The sequence below is a fragment of the Anas platyrhynchos genome, chromosome 4, assembly GCF_047663525.1.
Source record: "Anas platyrhynchos isolate ZD024472 breed Pekin duck chromosome 4, IASCAAS_PekinDuck_T2T, whole genome shotgun sequence".
NCBI lineage: Eukaryota > Metazoa > Chordata > Aves > Anseriformes > Anatidae > Anas > Anas platyrhynchos.
The window spans coordinates 67,761,753-67,781,803 of record NC_092590.1 but is presented as its reverse complement, the minus strand read 5'-3'; the positions used below and the strand labels follow the sequence as shown (position 1 = coordinate 67,781,803).

Genomic DNA, 20,051 nt, shown 5'->3' with positions numbered 1-20,051 from the left:
TCATATGATACCTGGGGTTTGCACCATTTGGTTTATCTTTCAGCTTCTGGGGTGTACACATGTATATATCACTTGCAAAAGCAGCAGCAGTAGTCACTGTTCTGCATGAAAGGTGCTAGTATGCGTTGGTGAGAGGGGCAGTGGGAAGTTTTTTAGGAGAAACGGAGTCAAGATGTGTCTGTGGCTAAATTTGCTTGAGCTGATGTGCATGTATACAGTATAAAAGGCAACATTTTTGCTCTAGCCTTTGTATTCAAAGAAATGTCTGGACAGCAGGCACGCAGTAAGTGTCAAACCACGGTAGAAAACTCGATGCTGGTCAGCTATCTGTTCTTGTTAGCTTCTTAGAGTACAGGTGCTTTTTTTTCAGCTTAAAGTGATGAGATTAATATAGATTTCTTGGCTTCATGTTTCAACCAGCAAGAGAGCAACATATTTATGGTGAAATAAGAAAATATATTACTTGTGAAAAATACCCACTGGAGAGTCTTGAGAACAGCAAAGTCTGCTGCTTCTTGTTCTTTTGTTAAAAATAGTGAAATGCAGCCTTCCTTCCCCACACTGTCACAAAAAATGGACTCAGTTCTGACTTGAGGAGACTAGATTTATGCAGAACTTTTTGAGCTGATGGGCCCAGGTACCAGCAAAGTAATCTCATAAAGCTCGAATGATATTAGAGTTGACTGGGTAATACATATTCCATGTGTGTGACTTGCACTTTTGTTGAGCTCTGGCATATTAAATAAATATTTTGGCAAGTACAATGAATTGAATTGACATCAGACATCAGTTTTTCTACGTGTCCTTCTCCAATGGAGTTGCACCACAACTGTTTTCCCCAAGCAAAAACCAAACTTTTCAACCAAAATGAATTGAGTGTTAGAAACCTCAAACGTGGTCTGTTTTCACAGGTTTGCCAAACTTAGGTGGGAGGACAGAGAAAATGAGCACCCATCATGGAAAGACAGAAGACACTAGGACACTAAATACATGACCAAGAACTGGAGAGCTTACATGAGGGAAGGGAGGGCTGCAGGAAGTGCTTTAGCCTGTGCCTGCCCCTTTTTACAAACAAAATAATAATCACAGAATTGTAGGGGTTGGGAGGGACCTCAAGAGGTCACTGGGTCCAACCCCCCTGCCAAAGCAGGTTCCTTGGAGCAGGCTGCCCAGGTGGGCATCCAGACGGGCCTTGAATATCTCCAGAGGAGACTCCACAACCTCCCTAGGCAGCCTGTCCCAGTGCTCCATCACCCTCACTGTGAAGAAGTTCCTTCGCATGTTGGTGCTGAACTTTCTGGGCTTCATTTTGTGGCCATTGCCCCTTGTCCTGTTTCCACAAACCACTGAAAAGTGGTTGGCCAAATCCCTGTCTCCCACACTTCAGGTTTTTGTACACTTCGATAAGATCCCCTCTCAGCCTTCTCTTCTCAAGGCCAAACAGACCCAGGTCTCTCAGCCTTTCCTCACAGGGGAGATGCTCCAGGACCTGTATCATCTTTGTGGCCCTCTGCTGGACTCTTCCCAGGAGATCCCTGTCTCTTTTGTACTGGGGAGCCCAGACCTGGACACAGTACTGCAGGTGAGGCCTGACCAGGGCAGAGTAGAGGGGGAGCCCATGTTGCCCACTGCAAGCTCTGCCTGTCCTGCTGGCCCAGCTCTGACAGAGCAGCTCGGGTCTTGGATCTGACCCCCAGGTATGAGCATGCAGGCAATGTGATGGTTACAGCACTTTTCAGACAAAATTAAAAGGTTGTGGCTGCAGCTCTGGTGAAAAAACCTCAAGCAGTGAGTAGTCACTGGTCTGGGTGCAGATACCTGGCCATGGACACTTTGAGTTCTAGATTATAATGTTGTGCAAGCTTGTCCCAGATATTACTTCGTCAATGTGAAGGATAATCCGTGTTTCTTCATCTGGGTGTCCTTCAACACCCACACAGTGCTGCTAATTCATGACAGCTCAGCAACTGTAATTGGCCCTGGAGTTACTTCAAGAAGGTCCTCAGCCCTCGTGCAAGTCGTAGTCTCGCCCCTTTGGTTTCACTGTTTCTACAGGCTGCTTCCAGGGAGATAAAAATCAGTGAGGCCTGCAGCAGGAGACACAGAGAGCTTTATTTTCTCCCCTTGCAGTGGAAGCTCGTTGATTAAGAAAAGGATATAGCAGCAATCCTGCAGGAGCAAGGACCCGGAGAAGCCACGTTCCCCCAGGGCTCCAGCACCCCCTGAGTGCAATGGTCCCTCTCATCTGTCCACCTCCGTGCCTCCACCCCTGCAAAACCGGTCCTCAAAAAGTGAGTCCATGTGGGTTGCAGGGCAGAGAGGTTGTGATGTGAAAAACCACAGCAGCTTTAGCTGGGAGAAGGAGTGGCCGAATGAACTGCTGGTCTGGAGAGGGGAAGGAAACCCAGAAGAGCAGCAGTCGGCTCACACATAAATCAGCAGAATCTGCTATCGCCCAGCCAGATTACTGAATTACCCATCCTGAACCTGGATGGTTTCCAAATGCTACATTGCAGATTCAGCTTATCTAATTAAATGCGTTTCAGAGGCTTTGCTTCTCTGCGTGCCTCCCCAGAGTTATTCTGCAAAAATGTAGGAAAAAGCAGCAGCTACCGCTCACACTACAAGTCCTGGTTCTGCTGTGCTTGGGAGTGCACTATAACTGCTGGGCACCACTTACTTTATATGTACCCTTTTCAAGCAGAATAGCCAAGATTATATTCAAGGCAAGATATTTGTCATCTGTTTGGGATGGCCGCAGATGTCACATAAGGCTGCAGTTATTTCTGGCTACCCCTTCAAGGGTACAGCTCCGTGCCCTCTACAGCCAGGCAGCAGCCCCTGAAGGCAGGCTGTACCCTACCTGGGGGCTGTCTCATACATCCACCCCTCAGCAGGAGACACAACCCAAACAGCTCTCGTCAAAATAGATCACAATGGCCTGTACAGTCTCTGTATGGGTCTTACATTGTGAATAAATGCTCTGACCTGCCTTGGGCCATGCTCAGGAGCAAGTTGAAGTGGGATCCCTTGCGCTATGGGGAATGCAGGACATTTTTGCCATGACCGAGTGGCATTCCTTTCCACAGGGTAGGGAGGGGTTTGGCAGACCTCCGTCCTGCATTAACCAGCTGAGGCTGAGAGCTGTATCATGGTTTTCTCCCTGCAGTATCTCTGGCAAAGCCCACAGACATCCCTTGAACATCTCCCGTGCCTCCACCACAGCAACCTGCACAAAGCTCCTCTTTTGCACTCCTGCATCACCCCTTTACAGGCCCTCCAGAGACTGGGCTGGCACATTGTATCCCTGCCATGGGAAGAAGTATGGTCTTTAAATATAAAAGCAGATTTATTACATGAGAAAAATGCAGGGTGCATTTTGTCAGTATGTTTTTAATACTTTCTGAGGAAAAATATCTTATTACCGCAGCAGTTGCCAAGTCAACTGCTGCTTCCCAGCCATCCCTGAGGAGGGGACAGCGTGTCACCTGGGTGTGGGCAGTGGCTGAGGGCAGTGACAGCTGTTTTTTAATCACATATCACCAGTTTTAATATAGCACAGGTTTTCAGCAGTTATTTACAGGTTGTTTTATGACCCCCCTGATGTGACTCTGGATATATTTACTCTGGATATATTTTGATTTCTGGTGGACAAGAGCTCATGCGTTTCGCCATTTTGTTATTCTCACTCAGATGCTCTGAAAATGCACCAAAAGCAGACTCGTGAATTACCACGGCATAGCCCATGCTGCTGGTGATGGGATAAACCTGACACCCCCTTCCTCACTGCCTGGCAGTCCTGGTTGTTTGGCCACCATATCCATTTTCAGGTTTCAGGCCATATTGCCAGGGACTCTGCTGCAACCTCAACCAGGTGAAGTGCCTAAGGACTTTTTAAAGCCCATGACAAAGTAGAAAAGCTTGAGTTGTATAACCATACCAGTTAATCTTTGAGATGCAATTTATTCCAGTCGGTGCAGGCACTTGCTGTTGTTTTATTGTCTGCCTTCTTATTTATGATCCTTATCCTCATACTCAGCACTTGAAATTGCATCTCTAACTCTTCCGTATGTCAGCCTGAAACAGTCTTTACAAATTTTTTTGTTCTACTTTCTGTTACTACAACCTGGCTTTGCAAGAAGGGTCTCCTGTTCCTGGATGACCACAGGGTGCAAATGCCGGGCTCCCCCAGGAGCTTCCCAAGTAGCCAGCTTCAGGAGTTTCTCCCCTTAGTATCCTTGCTTCTTTATTCCATAACACATGCCATCATTGCCTCACCAGCATCTTCTGCATTCACACCTGCTGGCTGCAGCTCACCTGGGGCAGGGAAACATGGCACAGGGGGAACGGGATGCTTCAGTCCCTCTGAACATGGCAGAACAAGAGTAAGTATGTTCTGCTAAGCCTTCAGCAGCCCCCGGTCATGCTGTCCCTCTTCTTGTGTTTGACAGAATATCATCAGCAGCAATAATAATGTGTTTTAAAAAGACATTCAGTCACCTGTCCATGGCAGAACTGAACACAGCAATGCAGTATAATTGATGAAACTTAGGGATGCTACCAGGAAGCCATTCTCACACCCTTCTGAAGCTTCAGTTCACCGAGCCTAGCGTGTATAAACATGTGCCTGTAATTCTTCCTCCTCTTATATAGAGGAAAAGAATTAAATTACTTTTCCTTTTGCTTTAAAAAAAAAATAAAAGTCTGTCTCAGAAAAAAAAAAAAAAAAGAAGAAAGAGCACAGAGAGTAAGGAACATCAAGTCTGTTGTCTGCTTTCCTCAACTTCTCTGCAAATCTCCTGTGCATGAACCAGGGGAATAAACCAAGAGTTTGTTTTCATCCAACTTCTTTTAGCACTTAAGTTTGCACAGTGTATATTGCTCTGTAGTGAATGTGCTCATTATTATTGGGTATCTCTTCCCTCAAATATTATAGAAAGCAATACTGTAAGCAGTGAAAGCATAGTGCAACGTAGACCCATGGAAAAGAGGTTATCTTTGCCCCTAGCTTTATATTGGGATTGGGATATGTGGGCTTGAGAGAGCACTAAGAAAGGAGGGAAAGGGTACAGGAAAAATCTTGGGCCATATCAGTATTACAACTGCTAGTACCCAAGTTCGTTTAATGCTCCATTTTTCTTTTCCTTTCTTTTCCTTTCATGTGAGCATTTTTTTAAAATCACACAAATAAGAGGACTGTAGATAATGGGCTGTTTGGGAAAATAACCAGATTCCATTGCTCAAAGTAGGCATGATTATGCACTATTCCTTTAGGTGCCTGACTAAAAAAAATGTCTGTTCACATGCATATACCACAAAAGCATGAGCACATACAGAGTCTGGGAATTAGGGAAAGAAGGGAAGGAAATCACGGATGGTTGGCCTTTCTGACCATAACAGTCACTTCAAGTCCTGGTTTCCCATTAGTTGACAAAAGGGAAGGGAACTGAAGGAAAAACTTGAAGTATCCCATCAAAGTTTTGAGGGACGTGACATTGAAAGAAGTCCATTGAAAGAGGACTTCTTTCCATGTCATGGGGGGGACAGTTTCTGTTTGTTGGAAGGAAAAAAGCAGTGGTTTGAACCATGGGGTGGCTGCTGAACAGTAAAGAAACTCTTCCCCTTTCTGATTAATTTTAACATTCTGCTCTGAATATTAGAAAGTACATTTGCAACAGATGTTTCATGGGGAGAAACCTCTTTAATCCCTTCCTTCAGGCTAAATAGCTTTACAAAATCCTCCCCAGGGCTTTGATAACCCAGTAAAAATAACAGCTGAGCTATAGATGATCACTAATCTTGCTGTATGCGTTCGATCACAAAATGGACGGCCAGTAATTTCTCACATGTAATGGGTTTTTGCTTAGATATGACATAAGTTGAACTTTTAAAATCTCTTGATACAAATTAAGAACTTAGAAGATTGACTATGTGCTTGGATCGTCAAACATAAACCACTTTCAATAACAGCAAGATGAATATGGGATCTACCAGGGCAAATTATTTCAGGGCTGGCATAAGATTGAGTTAATGTAATCTAACAAGGAAATAAAATATAACTCCATAAGATTAGAAAAAAATAATTACTTCTGTGTCCTAAATGATATATTCATATTGGGATCTATTTTGAATAAATACTTCAGCCACTGGGAGCAATAAGGTCAGAGTTAGACCAGCATGGAGTAGTTCTCAAAATCCCAGCCATGAGAAGTGTTAAAGGACACATAAACAACTAGAGACACATAACGATACTATTAACATTCTTTACTTATCATGCCATAATGCCTGGAGCCTTAAGTTAGGAATCTAAACCTCCTTGGGGCTAGGCATTATGCATAAACTAGAGCAGACTTCTTTAAATTAATACAAAATATTATGTTTAGAGACTGATACATATTAAGAAATATGTATTCCTTGTGCCTGCCTCTATGACTCTGCCAATTAGAATTAATAACACCCTGAACAGTGACTTTTAGGTGCAAAATCAGCAGCAGCTTGTGGTTTGCCAAGAGCTAGATACCCACCAGCTTTAGGTTCTGTAGCTTCTGCAGTCACATGGCTCCACCGGCATCTAAATTGTTTCTAAACTTAGAGTATTTTTAAAAAGAAAGTTCAGCTTTGCCCTTTATTTCATTTAGCTTTGCTGCTTTATGTAGGTCAGTGGCCAGCCTGGTGGAGAAAATAGCCCTTGATCTTGCAGCTGAAGCTGGTCTGGAAAGAAAATGAAGGCTCAGATACTTTGTTGGAGGGGTTTTGTTAAGTGGAGCCCAAACCTGTTGGCACAGCTGTTAATTATAATTGTAATTCCTGGGCTTTTAGAAGGCTGTAGTCAATGTCTGCTAAAACTGCCCGTCTTGGGCAGAGTTTCTCACTTATTTTGGGGCCTTGTCCTACTTTGCATGTCCTGAAGCATCTCTTTTCAGAATTTTCCAGGGAGGACCAGGAAGACAAAGTCCTGTCTTGCCCCGTGCATTAGGGTAGAGTTGACTGCAGGACACCAAGGCCACCACCTCTGTCCTTCAGCTGCTGGCTCTGAGTAGCACTTCTTTGCCTATGGCCTGTGAAAATGAATATGCTTTTTGTATCTGGACAACAATAAAAGGATTTGATCCTAGACAGAAATTATACCTGCTGTCTCAGTTCAAGAGTCTGTCCCAGAGCCCTCCTGAGCGTAGACAGATTGCCTGGTAGATGATGACAAGACTAAGGCAAAACCTGTTTGGGGATGGGGCGTGGGTGATTCAGATGTTTGAGAGGCAAAAGCAAAGCTAAACTGGCTTTGCTGATAGTCCTGTAGTGCTTCTGAGAAGGTCAGAGGCATCAGTGCAATGTAGACATATTCTGTGGGTGATTTAAAACTTGCATCAGCCTTAGCAATAGTTTATTTTGCTGAGGCTCCATCACCTTTAAGGGAGGACATGAGGAAGGGTCTATTCATGGTCTCTGCCTATTTCCTCACGATGATGCAGCAAAAAAGTACTTCCTTAGCATTCACAATCTTAACTCTAAATATAACCATAGGAACCTATCTTATTTCTTTTATTCTTCTCCCACTGTCTTGATCTTTTCTTTTCCTTTGTAATCCCAATGCATTGTTCTCACTTGAGATCCTGAGCTGATGGCTTGTTTGCTTTCATTGTCAGTTACTGCTTCCCGTTTCACTGATGTTATCCTTCATTTGTACTTTGAAACAAAGGCAATATGTAAATCGAGAACAAATGATATCCTATAACAAAGCCTCTATAGCTCTTTTGTTTGTTATTGTGACTCTCTTCCATCATCTCACAGTGTTGACAAGTTGCAAAATCTGCTGCTCTTTGCTATCAGTTGGGACTGGGGACCCAGCACTTCTTCCAAATTGCTTTCAGAGCTTTTTCCCGGCAAGAAACTTAATCCCCACATCTTTTTGTCAAGGCCTGTGCCTTGCTTGATGATGATACACCAGCTTTCCTGCAGCCTGTGAGGAGGAGGGCCAGCACCTCTGATCCCCAGTTAGAGCTGACATTTGGTGCTGAGAGAAGAGGCCATGGGGTTACAAAGTGGGACACTTGCCAGATCTGTACTTTCTCCTTTCCTTCTTATATTCTTTTCTAGGAGTGTTTCAGTACTTTGACAAAGATTAAAAGAAAAAAATCAAAAGGAGGTATATATTTATTGTAAAATATCTAATTTCTGATTTATTTTTTCAATGCTATATGAAGCCCAAACCTTTATAAAATAAATACAGTGATAGGCACCACAGAACAGTAAATATCCTAAGTATGGTTTGAATCTTATTTATTTAAAGATTATCTTTTCAAAGAACAGAGAGATTTTAAAAAGTGACAGAGGTCACAGCCCAGGTTACACATCCCAGCTGCTGGTAGCAACCACTAAAACCTTTGGTTTAAAGGTGACCTCCTTAGGTCTGGGGGTGGGGAACACACAGCACAGCCGGGTCTCTGTCCCAGCTTGGGGCCAGTTCAAAGCAGCTTTTTGGAGACCTGAAACTCCTGGGGAGGAGAATTTCAGCCCCAAAGTGGGATTGTAGGTGGAGACCCAAAAGGATCATGGACTGGCTTGGTGGAGGGCAGCACCACACTCATTATCCCCAGATAATTATTAAATGGATTATTACATTAATTATTAAAAATATTAAATGGATAACTTAAATAGATCATTAAAGCTATTGAATTGACTCTTGAAGAGCCATCCTTCCCTAATCAAACATATCAGGAAAATAGGATGGTTTGTCCTGCTTTCATTAACGTTGAGCTCCGCAGAAAAGAGGCTGCCTGCAGAGAGATCTTTTGCTTATATTTCTGTAGATGATATCCCACAGAATGAAAGTTAACATTGCTTCATCTTTATTGCTGTAAAACTGGGAGGACTTGCAAAAGCAATCCTAAAGCACAGCTTTATCTGAACCATGATGCAAACTGGTCCATTAATAAAGTAATTGGGCATAGCTTGAGCAAATTGGAAGCAAATGTTGCTTATATTCAGCTACTAACGTGCTCCTTCTCTGAGGACTGGAAGATGGAGCTGACAAATCGTACTGGCTGAACTGCAAGTCTAAATTGCAGCCTCCTATATCAGGAGGAGGACAGCTCTTTTGCTTGGTTTTGGGGGACTTAGCAGGAGATAAATGCTTCAGTTTGCTATTTACAACACAAACCACCAAGCAGCAGTCCCTCCTATGCTGGGGTTGTGCTCATCCCTGCCAAAAAAACAGGCTATAATCCTTCTGCTGTTGACATTATGGCTGGGAATGGTACCAGTGCACAGCTTTCAGCCCCAATGCCTTTGATGTGGGAGCAGGAGGTGACACTTGGTGGAGACCCAGCTCCATGTTTAACCGAGCACTCGGCAGGAGAGGGACCAGACCAGCTCTGCGCCTTCCCTTGCTCCCAGCCCTGACCCCAGGCAAGGCATGTGTCCTTCCCCCGACTACAGACCCCTCAGGGGACAAACCTGACATCACTCCTGGTCTACATGGGATTTAGGATTTACATCAGATCCTCTCCTGCTCCCCTCCAGCTGCAGGCCTGGGCTTTCTCTTTCTCTAGCTGTTTCATTTGGGAAGTAGGTGATGGGGAAGAAGAAGCTGTTTCTGTCATGGGAGACCAAATATGCATTTCAGCCTGGCCTTCTTAGTCCCTCCAGGAAGAGCAGCCGAGGGCACAGGGTCTCTGGCCTTTTACCTCTTCTATGGGTTTTACTGCTCAGCTTTTTAAACCTGTTAACTTATACTGACAGATACAAGATCCCGTGGAGTGTATGGGGAAACTGAACCAGCTGAGGTCAGTACAGGTGAGGATATTAATTCAGAAACATAAAAATAACTTCTGTGATGCATTGGTGTCTTCCAAAAGACCTACAGCTGAAACTACTCGGTCAAAGCAGAGCAGACTTGAATTACAGACCAGGGTTTGGAAATGAGGAGAAAAAGGGGAACTGTAATTACTGTAATCATGATTTAGAGGCATTAAGAGACAACAATTTTTTGAACATTAAAATGTTTCCAAAGCAAACCCACAATCCTAGGATTTCCAGCCTTCATCAGACTTAAACACCTTTAGGTAGCAAGGCTAAAGCAGTGCAGTGAGCTGCAGGCTGCAGCTGCTCTGTGCTGGTGCTTACATCCTGGGGAGGAGGCTTCTGGTGCTCCCAGCACATCTCTGCTCAGCTCTCTTACTCATTTCTTTTCAGGAACCTTTTATTTCTCCTCCCCGCAACAGTCAATAGCTACCTAATGCTTTGGAGACCTACTTCTGCCTGTCATAAAACAAAAGAAATTGTTATTGGCAATTGTGTCAAAGTGGGAAGCTATAAAATCATGAGGAAAAAAGTTCTATGCATTTATTTGGATGTAATGGAAATGTTTACTAGGCAAAATTAAGCCTATTTATAGTCTATTCTCTTGCCTCGTCCTGCAGCATTATATGATGTATGCAACTATTTATCACCTGCTGGAGAGCAGAAGAGCTGCGCCCATAAAAACAAGTTTTCTTTCTCCAGGTTTTCAGAGGTTTTCAGGTACAGGAATGAAAATAAAATTGTTGACTAGGGGGAAAAAAAAAAAGGAATGAGTCTAGGGAAGAAAATGGCCTGAAAAAGCCATATAAAAGCACAGTCAATTAGGTGCTGTAATGACTAATTTCCAGGTGGGTGGCTCGGAGAGCAGGCTGCAGAAACCTGTGCTAAGCACCAAGGCTCTGCTCCCAGCACAGTGGAAAGGTGTCCCAGAAAGGGACCCCCAAGCATGAGTATGTCTATCAGGGACCATGCAGGCAGCACCAGATGGTGGGTAAGGTCTCAGAGGACACTGAAAACATGAAACTTCTTCAGTAAAAGAGAGATCTTGATCCTTCCTTCCAGCTATCTGAGCAGGAGTCAGCTTGTTTGTATTTTAGAGCTTCCTGAAGCACTGCACACACCCAGGGATGGGGATGTGCTGGCAGGATTTTGCTGAGTCAAGCATCACCCACCACGTTACACCACCTTAGAGGGGTGGCCATCTACTCTGAGCTGAAGGAGGAGGAGGAAGAGGAAGAGGAGGAGGAGGAGGAGATGTCTCCTGCTCTGCTGAGACCCTTCCAGCCTGCTGCATGGGATCTAGAGAGAGGGATGGAGCTGGAGTGTAGCTCAGCCCATCAGTGGCTTGAGAACTCACCTGACAAGAACTTTTAATTATGCCAGATGTCTGTTTTAAGTAGGTATCGATTAAAATATAAAGTCTGACCCTACAAACTATGCAGACCCCTGCACTGCTGGCAAAATACTCGATCTGCCAGGCTACAGAGATGTGCTGCCTCTCGCCTGCCCTAGTTCAGGCCTTACCTGTCTCTTGTGCAATGGGGGGAGCAGGTGGCAGGTGCCCTGATGCTAGCCCTGATCCTGCAATGTAGCGCACTCAGCTGACACGTGTGGGTTTCACTTGAGGAAAGACTTGAATGCAATTTCCCAGCTCTTACAAGAGTGTTTTACCATGAGACTATTGCATAAAAGACAGGTAACTTCTCCTCCTCCTCCACCCCCTCCTCCTTCTCTACTCACTTTTTATATGGAAACAGGGAGCTAAAGTGCATTTTGTAAAGGGCTTGATCTTGGCAATCTGGGTCAGGTGTTGAAGGTCCATATTGCCAGTGTGGCTTTTGCAGATATGCAGGGGGAGAGAAGTGTCTGGTTTCCAGTCCCAAACTGGGCTTACTGGAAAGACACAGTGCTTGCCTGGGTGATGCATTTTTTTTTTTTTTCTCCATGAATCCTTATTTTTCTCCATGATTATTTTGAAGGTAAAATAATGAGGAATCTTCACAGGCAAAACCACAAGGTAAGTGTCTTCAGGGTTAGGTAGCATTACGCCGATTGTATATCTTCTGTATATACACTCATTTTTAAAACTGAAAAGGCTTAACAGAACCCCACCAAATGTCAAAATGACAACTATCTATACCAGAGTATCTTAATCTCTTGAAGGTATCTTCTGTTAATGTAAATGTATATTGTTCTGTGGAAGGTAATAAAACTACCTATTTGGTAGTCTTGCCTTTATAAGCCTTGCCTAATTTGAAACTCACCACAGATGATTTCCCAAATCTTTATTTGTAATAATTTTTCTCCCAAATCTTTTATTTTCTGTTAACAAAACTAAACGAAATGTTTGCTGCCAGCAACTGTTAGCTCATATTTGCTGAGCTGCTATTTATCTTATCGTTTTCTTTCCCTTGAAGCTGCCTTATACTGTTTCTTAAATGATCTTGTCCCGCATAATACTCGGGCCTAAGAGCTAAGATTAACCTGTAGGCACAAAAACAGGTCTAGCATCTCTGCAACTCAAACTCTGAATTATAAAAGTTTATCCAGGGAAGGAAATGCATGGCACATTCTGGGTAGATTTGGAGGAAATTAATAGTACTGGGGAAGAAAATCAGTGGATTGAAAGATATTAAAGTGTCTCTACCGAAATGCTTTTAGGTTGAATAATATATTCTGAAAAGTCACTTTTGTTCTAGGCTAAGGTGGGAGCTATATGTTAATTTCTTTTATTCCTGGATCATTTTCTCTTTGAGGTGTCATCAGTTGAATTTTCAGTACTACATTGAAATGAATATTCATCACAGAGTTAGAGCTTTTGAAAGATCTGCAGGTTAAAAAAAAAAACAAAACAAAAAAACAACACACACAACAAAACACCAAAAAAATACAAATCCTTTTTGTCCCCCTCTCTGCAGCAGTGAACATGGGAGGCTCCCTCTGGTTCTCCAATCAGCCCATGGCCCTGGAGTAAGCAGGGCTCTGCAATCCCAGGGGTGCTCCTGTAGCTCTCCAGGTATCCCCACAGGTACCGCTGGTGGGACCTTGGGACCTGATGGGAGTTAAACACAAACCTAAGGGTTTACAGGATTGGGGGCTGCAGGAACAATGAAAAAAATGATATCCCACTCTCTTCCTAGCATGCTTAAGTTGGTGGCAAGAGAGAAAGCTCAGGTCCTCCCCCACAAAAGGCAGCATGCTTTAGCTCAGCACTGTGCTAACATTTAGGGTGTTTCAGAGTCTGTGGGGGTGATGGGTCAAAAAGGGTTTAGCTTTGTACTGTGGCCAAGTGGAGTAAAGCAGGCCTTCAAATGTCTTACAAGCACGGGTAAAACCTCACAAAATCAGGAAAAGGGGCAAAATGGAATTAGAGAGTGAGTGCAGTTGTGAGGCTAGCAGACACCAGAAGCAGGGAGTCTAGGAAATAAGAGTGCAATTTAGGATAAATTACAGTACTGCTCATAATGGGATACAGCTCTCACCACCGAACAGTGCGTTCTTTGAAATTAGACATAAAATGGAGTAATAAGGTGAATCTCTTGGCTGACAGGACAGCTTTTCACCTGTGTGCTCTTTAAAAGATGCATTTGAAAGGGGATCACAGTGGTGTTTTGAACTGTGCTGCGGTGATTTCCCCAGAGACCTGAGACTGGCAAGCAAGGGGCAGCACTCCTTGGGTGGCTGCAGGGTACAGCAATGCCCAGGAGGTGCAGTCTCCACAGGGCTCGGTGAAATGCCCATTGTGGACAAATTGTCCTGCTCTCCATGGGACATACAGCGATGATTCAGAGAGGAGATTGCCACGGTGCAAAGCACACCTGTGTTTTGTTTTGAGTTTTACCACCAGTTCAAATTCTGCCTCAGTTGTGATGGAGAGTTTTAGACTCAGCAGGCACTGAAATGGCTGCATGTAGTGCCACACAGTGGTAACAAACCATAATTTCTGTGAGGATGGATGTGAAGCAATGCAGAGGAAACCTTTTAGATACTAATGCTAAATGATAAAAGGATAAATACATTTTTTAAAATAAAGTAACGAACACAACTGAATTTCCTCAGCTGAGGATGGTTTATATAGCTGGCTACCCAGCCATGCTATGCATGAAATTTTCCTCTGTAAATACCTCTGAATATGTAACATTCATATAATTCATAAATGATAATCAACTGCCTTCACAATGAGGAAAGTGCTTTTCTCAGGTGAGCCCTGACGAACCAGTGAGTGAGGGGATCCTGGGCTCTGCCAGCCTGGCAAGGGCTGAGCTGCACAGCACTCATCAGGTGTGGTCATACTGGATTAGAGCTGTGAAGATGCCTCAAACAAATGAAAAGATAAGGAGAAAAGGCTGATTTGGGATCCCTGGCTTGGCGAGAATTTTGTGCCTTTTCATATTTAGTAGTTGTCTTGCTTGGGTGGTGCAGAGAAATGGCCACTGCCAACAAAGCAAGCAATGGTACTCCTGCAGGTGTAATGTGTGTGATGTACTTGTCTCTGGGACCTCAGTATCCTCCCGAGTGTCATCCAGCATGACCAAAATGATGTGGGGACAGACGTCGGGCCCTTGCTCTAAATGTTGTGTTGCGTGAGCTCTGTCTGTAGCAGTGCTGGAGTGGAGACGCATTCCTGTGGTCCCTGGGGCAGGGGATGGGCACTTGAGGACCACCCCTGCACCCACTGCGGGTGGCCGCTGTGCCTGGTGTGGTGCTGGGGTGAACACCAGACACATGTGGCAAAGGGTATGAGGGGGGCAAGGGGCTCAGCGTCCTGCCAGCAGCTAGTGGGGACCAAGGGGAATCCCGGCCCTTGGATGGTGGTTACTTCATCCCACGCAGTGATGGGGAAGAGAAGGGCAGCCCCTTTCCTGAAGCAGCCAGCTGTCACATCCAGTAATATGCACTGGGATCCTGTGCCCGAGGTGTTAGGAATGAAGTTTTAGGTGGTGCTTGCACTGTTTAGTTCGTAGAGCCAACTGAGGCATGAAAGGTGGCTAGGTAAAAGGACAGCCTAAAACAGCCCAAAGTAATCCAATAGGCCCAAATTTTTCTCAGTGGGTTCCCAAAAGGATGAATACACTTCACCATATGCCCACCTCCACGTGGTTATGAATGGGTCAAACCTGTGGCTTAGCTTCAGCCTTACTCAGCATTATTTCATGGTTGGATGGGGCTTTGGGCAGCCTGGTCTGGTGGGAGGTGTCCCTGCCCATGGCAGGGGGTTTAACTGGGTTGTCTTTAAGGTCCTTTCCAACCCAAACCCTTCTGTGATTCTATGGTTGCAGTGTGCAACCCCATCTACCTTGCAACTGCACGGCAATATCACTGTACTGGTACAAGGGCCTTATCTTGTAATAGGAAATAAATCCATGCGAGCTTGGAGAGGCAGATTACTGCCCTGCCCTGGGGAGGATATTGAGCCTTTTGGCTAAGAACAGCATTTCAAAAAGCAGAGAAAGAGAGAAACTGCTCCGTACTTGTTAGTGGGACCCATTAAGCCCAGGCCCTTCCACAAAGGAGTAGATTTTAGCATTCAAGACAGGGATGTAAGCACTGGAGGATTTATTTTTACAGCCCAGCATGCTTGTAAACTGCAGCACAGTACATGGAAAGGATGACAGGATCCATAGCATTAACATATGGAGCACAGGCAAAGACAGTGTCTTGTGAGCATTTCGACAACTATTTGGCTGCTTTCTGCTCAAAATATTTATGACAGCAGCAAGTCAGAGCTGCCACAAAGATGACAAATTCTTTGAAGTCCACTTGGGAATCACCGTTTTCATCCAGATTCCTGAAGACTTCATCAGTAGCGTCCTTGTTCTTCCCTGTCTGCAAAAGAAAAGGAGTGGGCTGCAGTGGGGGGGATGCACAAAGCCCAGAAGCATCACAGGGAGCACACAGAGGTCAGGGGCTTCAGGTGGCACTGGGGACAAGTTTGTGTGTGTGCTGCTGGCATCCCCATGGAGAGGGTGCTAAAGGAAGCAGTAAGCGCATCGCCTCCTGCTAAAGGCATGCTCCTGGCTTTACTGCACCTGGGAGCAGTGGCCATGCAGCAGCACAGAGAGGCAAGTTTTCTACCTTTAAAACAGCTGTCATCATGGTTAAAGCTGTGTTGTCCACAGCCCCAAAGACATTACACAGCTGAGTTCAACCCCGTGCATTCCCCAAACCCTCCCCTGAAGGGCTCTGCCTGAGCTCATGTGCTTTGCAGCCCAGAAAAAGCCAAAATGATGTTTTCCTTGGGGCAAATGTTGGATGTAAGCTTCAAGCACTGCCATCCCGGCAAGGATGTGAACAGCCTAAGCAGTACCAGGGTGCTCCCTGGGCCCGGGCTGCGGGTACCACAGGCAAAAGTGTTAGAAAATAAACTTTATTCTTTCCAACTTGGCATCTTTCCGCCTGCCTCACCAGTCCAGTCCGTCGTGAGGATGGTAGCAAGCAAGACAATGACCAAGTAAAAAGATATATATGTATATATGGATACGTTTTGACAAATAAATAAATAAAATTTCTAGAAAACTCACAGGAGGTCTGTTTTGGCTTGAATCGCGGCACTGATCAACTCCAATTTTAGGAATAACGCAGTTTGAAAAATAAACAGGGGATGGCAGTAGAGACCCATGGAACATAGGAAACTACCGTGGGACTTTTGTAGAAGCTAAACAACCCAAAATCTGCTATTATAATCGAAAGAATATATAAAAACTTTTGGAAATGTTCAAGGAAGTGCCTGGAGGCGCTGCTTGATCACGGTCTGATTAAATATTTCATTCTGTAATTTCATGTTTCACTTTAAAAAATGTGCACCTTTAGATCCCTAAAAATTGAAGCAATTGCCCAGAGTTGATCGATGAATGTGTCTGGAAAATTCTATTTCTTTTCAATCATAAATTTTGAATTTATAAATGCATATTTAAAACTATTTAGTGAAGCACATGAACTAGTTTTTACTTCTGAATTTTACTTCTGATGTGGGAATTATCTTTTTTTCAAACTCTTTATAACCTAGTCCAACCCTTCAGTCTTATGACATGGATTTACTTTTGCTTCTGATTGACTCAAGATCTTTCCAGGCAGTTGTGAGCTCTGCTAGATGTAACTAATCCTAAAAACAGACATATTGATATAAAACAGGTGTATTTAAAGGACCCTATTTCTCAGAATATTCTTGGAAAAAAAAAAAAAGTTAGTAAAATGCAGGTAAAACAGTAACTTTTTTTTTTTCCCCTAAAATCAGATTTATATTCTCCATTGCTTTCTTGCAGTTATTAGTTTGCAAAACAAGGCATCGTTGTTTCAAATTTCTTTTTTTTTTTTTTTTTTTTTAAAGTATTTTTTTCTAATACTGGCATACTTTTTTTTTCCTTTTCTTTTATCTTTTCCTTTTTCTTTTCCTTTCCCTTTTTATTTCTTTCCCCTCTCCCTTTCCCCTTCCCTTCCCCCTCCTTTTTTTCTTTTTCTTTTTCTTTTTCTTTTTCTTTTTCTTTTTCTTTTTCTTTTTCTTTTTCTTTTTCTTTTTCTTTTTCTTTTTCTTTTTCTTTTTCTTTTTCTTTTTCTTTTTCTTTTTCTTTTTCTTTTTCTTTTTCTTTTTCTTTTTCTTTTTCTTTTTCTTTTTCTTTTTTTCTTTTTCTTTTTCTTTTTCTTTTTCTTTTTCTTTTTCTTTTTCTTTTTCTTTTTCTTTTTCTTTTTCTTTTTCTTTTTCTTTTTCTTTTTCTTTTTTTCTTTTTCTTTTTCTTTTTCTTTTTCTTTTTCTTTTTCTTTTTCTTTTTCTTTTTCTTTTTCTTTTTCTTTTTTTTTCTTTTTTTCTCTCTCTCTCTTTTTTTTTTTCTTTTTCTCTAGAGTATGTAAAGATGGGAAATGGAGATGGAGACTAGAAAATGACAGCACATTTAGCTAATTACCCTCCTGGAAAATGTTGGTTTATTTCCAGTGATTTCAGGAAGTAGTTAGGACTGGAGGAGCAGTTGCGTACAACTGGAGCAGGTGGTGCCCTGCAAACATATCCAGGGCCAGCCCTGAGCATCATCTCATTCAGCTGTCATTGGGGCTCCTCAGCTCTTCATAGGCCAAACGTCAAATGTCATGTTTTGGGGGTATTTCATACCCCTTTATAATTATGTTTTGTTGTTGTTGCTTGTTTGTTGTGTTTTGTTTTTGATTTTCTTCTTGTGGAGACACTTTGACTAAATACAAGTCCATGACCATGAACAGCTTACTATGACTCTTTTGGGTCACAACCACTGATCTAAAATAATTTCAGAGACATTTTCTTCTATTCATGCAGAGCCATCCAGATTTTTATTCTGAATGTTGCATCTGTATTTAATTTGTGAGTCATAAATCCAGCAGGCATGGATTTCATACCATGGTTTCATGCAGCTTCCTTGTAAAGAGACTAACTCATGTCAAGTACCGTCTACAGTGCCCTGAAGTAGTTGTTAAAAAATTGAATTATACAGGATACAAAAAATGGCAGCCACATTTGGAACATTTCATTCTAGATTTTTGCATTTAAGAAGAATAATTGGATGTACAAATAAATGTTAGTACTCTGTGCAAAGAGCAAGATTTTAAAAAACATTTTATAGATATTTTTAGCAAAGATAAGCAAATAAAAAACAATTGAAAAGGAAAAGCATTTGGTTTCCCAGGCAACTAAAGCTTTTGCTATAATGTATTAAGAATTTTGAATACCTGCGTGGAGATATTTTATTTATATGTATATATATATATATAAACTATTTAAATGTACATGAGGCATACATGCAAACCTATGATGTAAACTACTTTTTCAGGCCTTTCTTTTACTATTAAAGGCAGGTGCTAAACAGTTTGATCTGCATTCATCTGTTGCTCTTTGTGTTTGTGCATCCTTTTGATGCGCATACTAAGTATGCAGATATAAATACCTAGGGAAAGTAAGTGTAGAAATATGTAGAGAGGTTCTGCATCTCTAGTCAAGACCTTCCCAGCAGCCGTGACATCATGTAAGATTATAAATCTGGGAATAAAAAGTAGATTAATTCTGAAGACAAAAAACAACCTATTTCAAAGCTGTGGTCCTGACAACTTGATGAACTTGGTAAATGGAGAATACCTCTGACTATCAGAATCAGTTTTACATTTACTCCAGTTTTATTCAAGTGGCGTACTTAGAAAAGTTTCTACAAACCACTGCATGTTTCTGGATGCAACTTCCCCTGTAATGTATAAAGCCTGCGGCCCTTGCCATAATACAGAAATTAAGCCGTGCTCTTTTTGAGAGGAAGTTTGGGAGTTCTTTTTCCAGGAGGGTCTTTAGTTCTCCTTTGGTGAGGGTTTGTGTGTTGTCTGCTGTCTTCGCATACTTGTCAAAGATAGCAATGGTTTCCATCTGGGACACACCACTGCTGGGGTCTGGCTTTCTCCTCAGCTGGAACAGCCTCGGGTTTCTTTTGAAGGATGGAGATGGGCCTTATTGGAGGTGCTTTATGCTCCTGTCCCACCCAGTGGTTGCTCACCAGAGGGACACTTATCAGTCAGCAAATACCCATACCGGGTGCCGCTCGGAGTACTGCACGCCTCAGTACTGACAGCTCTTCACAGCTCCAGCGTTATCATGCCATGTGGCTGGCAGAAAATGCACTGAACCCACATTGCTCAATCTCCAGCTGCTGCCTACACACAGCAGAGGACATTACATGGAAGTGGCAGCTCAGATGGCAGAAGGTGACCAGCTACACTCAACAGGGAATGGGTTAAAACTTCTGTCCAAGCAGCAGAGTCACTCTGTTGAATGCCAGGCAGCTACACTAAACATGCAGGAGCTCATTTAAGGTGCCTTACATCTATTCTAGAAGCAAGTGTGAGAAAATGTTTTGGGGGAACCTCTCAAAACTAGAGCACTCTGCATGAAGAGCATGATGCATCCCATGGTGAAACATTCCCTGTAGAAGACCCCGATTATGGCTTCCCAAAATTAAGGCTGAGTTTGGATGTCTTTGGGTGTACCTCTGACTACGTGAAGGTAAGTTTCCAGCTGTGTCATGCTACAAAGTAGTTAGCCAAAATTTGTTTTGAAGTGAGAAGAATTTTAAAAATTAACTCTTCTGACAGACAGCTGTAGCCACTTCTTCATCAGACAAAATGTGTTCTGTAACATTTATGATGCCTCAGAGCAAGACGATACATCACAAATATACGTAAATCTAGTACCTCCTTGAAAGAAACAACAGCATGATTTTCTTTCTTACGTTCCCCAGTAACTGATTTGGTAT

General features: G+C 43.1%; 1 protein-coding gene across 1 annotated transcript; it reads right to left on the bottom strand.

Moving 5' to 3' along the window:
* Window positions 1–15,474: 15,474 nt before the first annotated feature.
* S100P (S100 calcium binding protein P) lies at window positions 15,475–19,822 on the bottom strand. Its single transcript, XM_005016233.6, has 3 exons — window positions 19,796–19,822; window positions 19,063–19,168; window positions 15,475–15,632 (listed from the first exon to the last, which is right to left on the bottom strand). Exons 1-3 carry the CDS (start codon window positions 19,820–19,822, stop codon window positions 15,475–15,477), a joined length of 291 nt encoding a protein of 96 aa, XP_005016290.2.
* Between the last annotated feature and the right edge of the window lie 229 nt (window positions 19,823–20,051).

Excerpts from the sequence above, each read along its gene's own strand:
- S100P (XM_005016233.6), bottom strand. The coding sequence starts at position 19,822 with ATGACACAGCTGGAAACTTACCTTCAC. Across the intron at positions 19,169-19,795 it reads AGCTGGAAACTTACCTTCAC|ATGGAAACCATTGCTATCTT; the intron begins GTAGTCAGAGGT and ends GGTGTGTCCCAG. Across the intron at positions 15,633-19,062 it reads GGAAAAAGAACTCCCAAACT|TTTTGCAGACAGGGAAGAAC; the intron begins TCCTCTCAAAAA and ends CCACTCCTTTTC.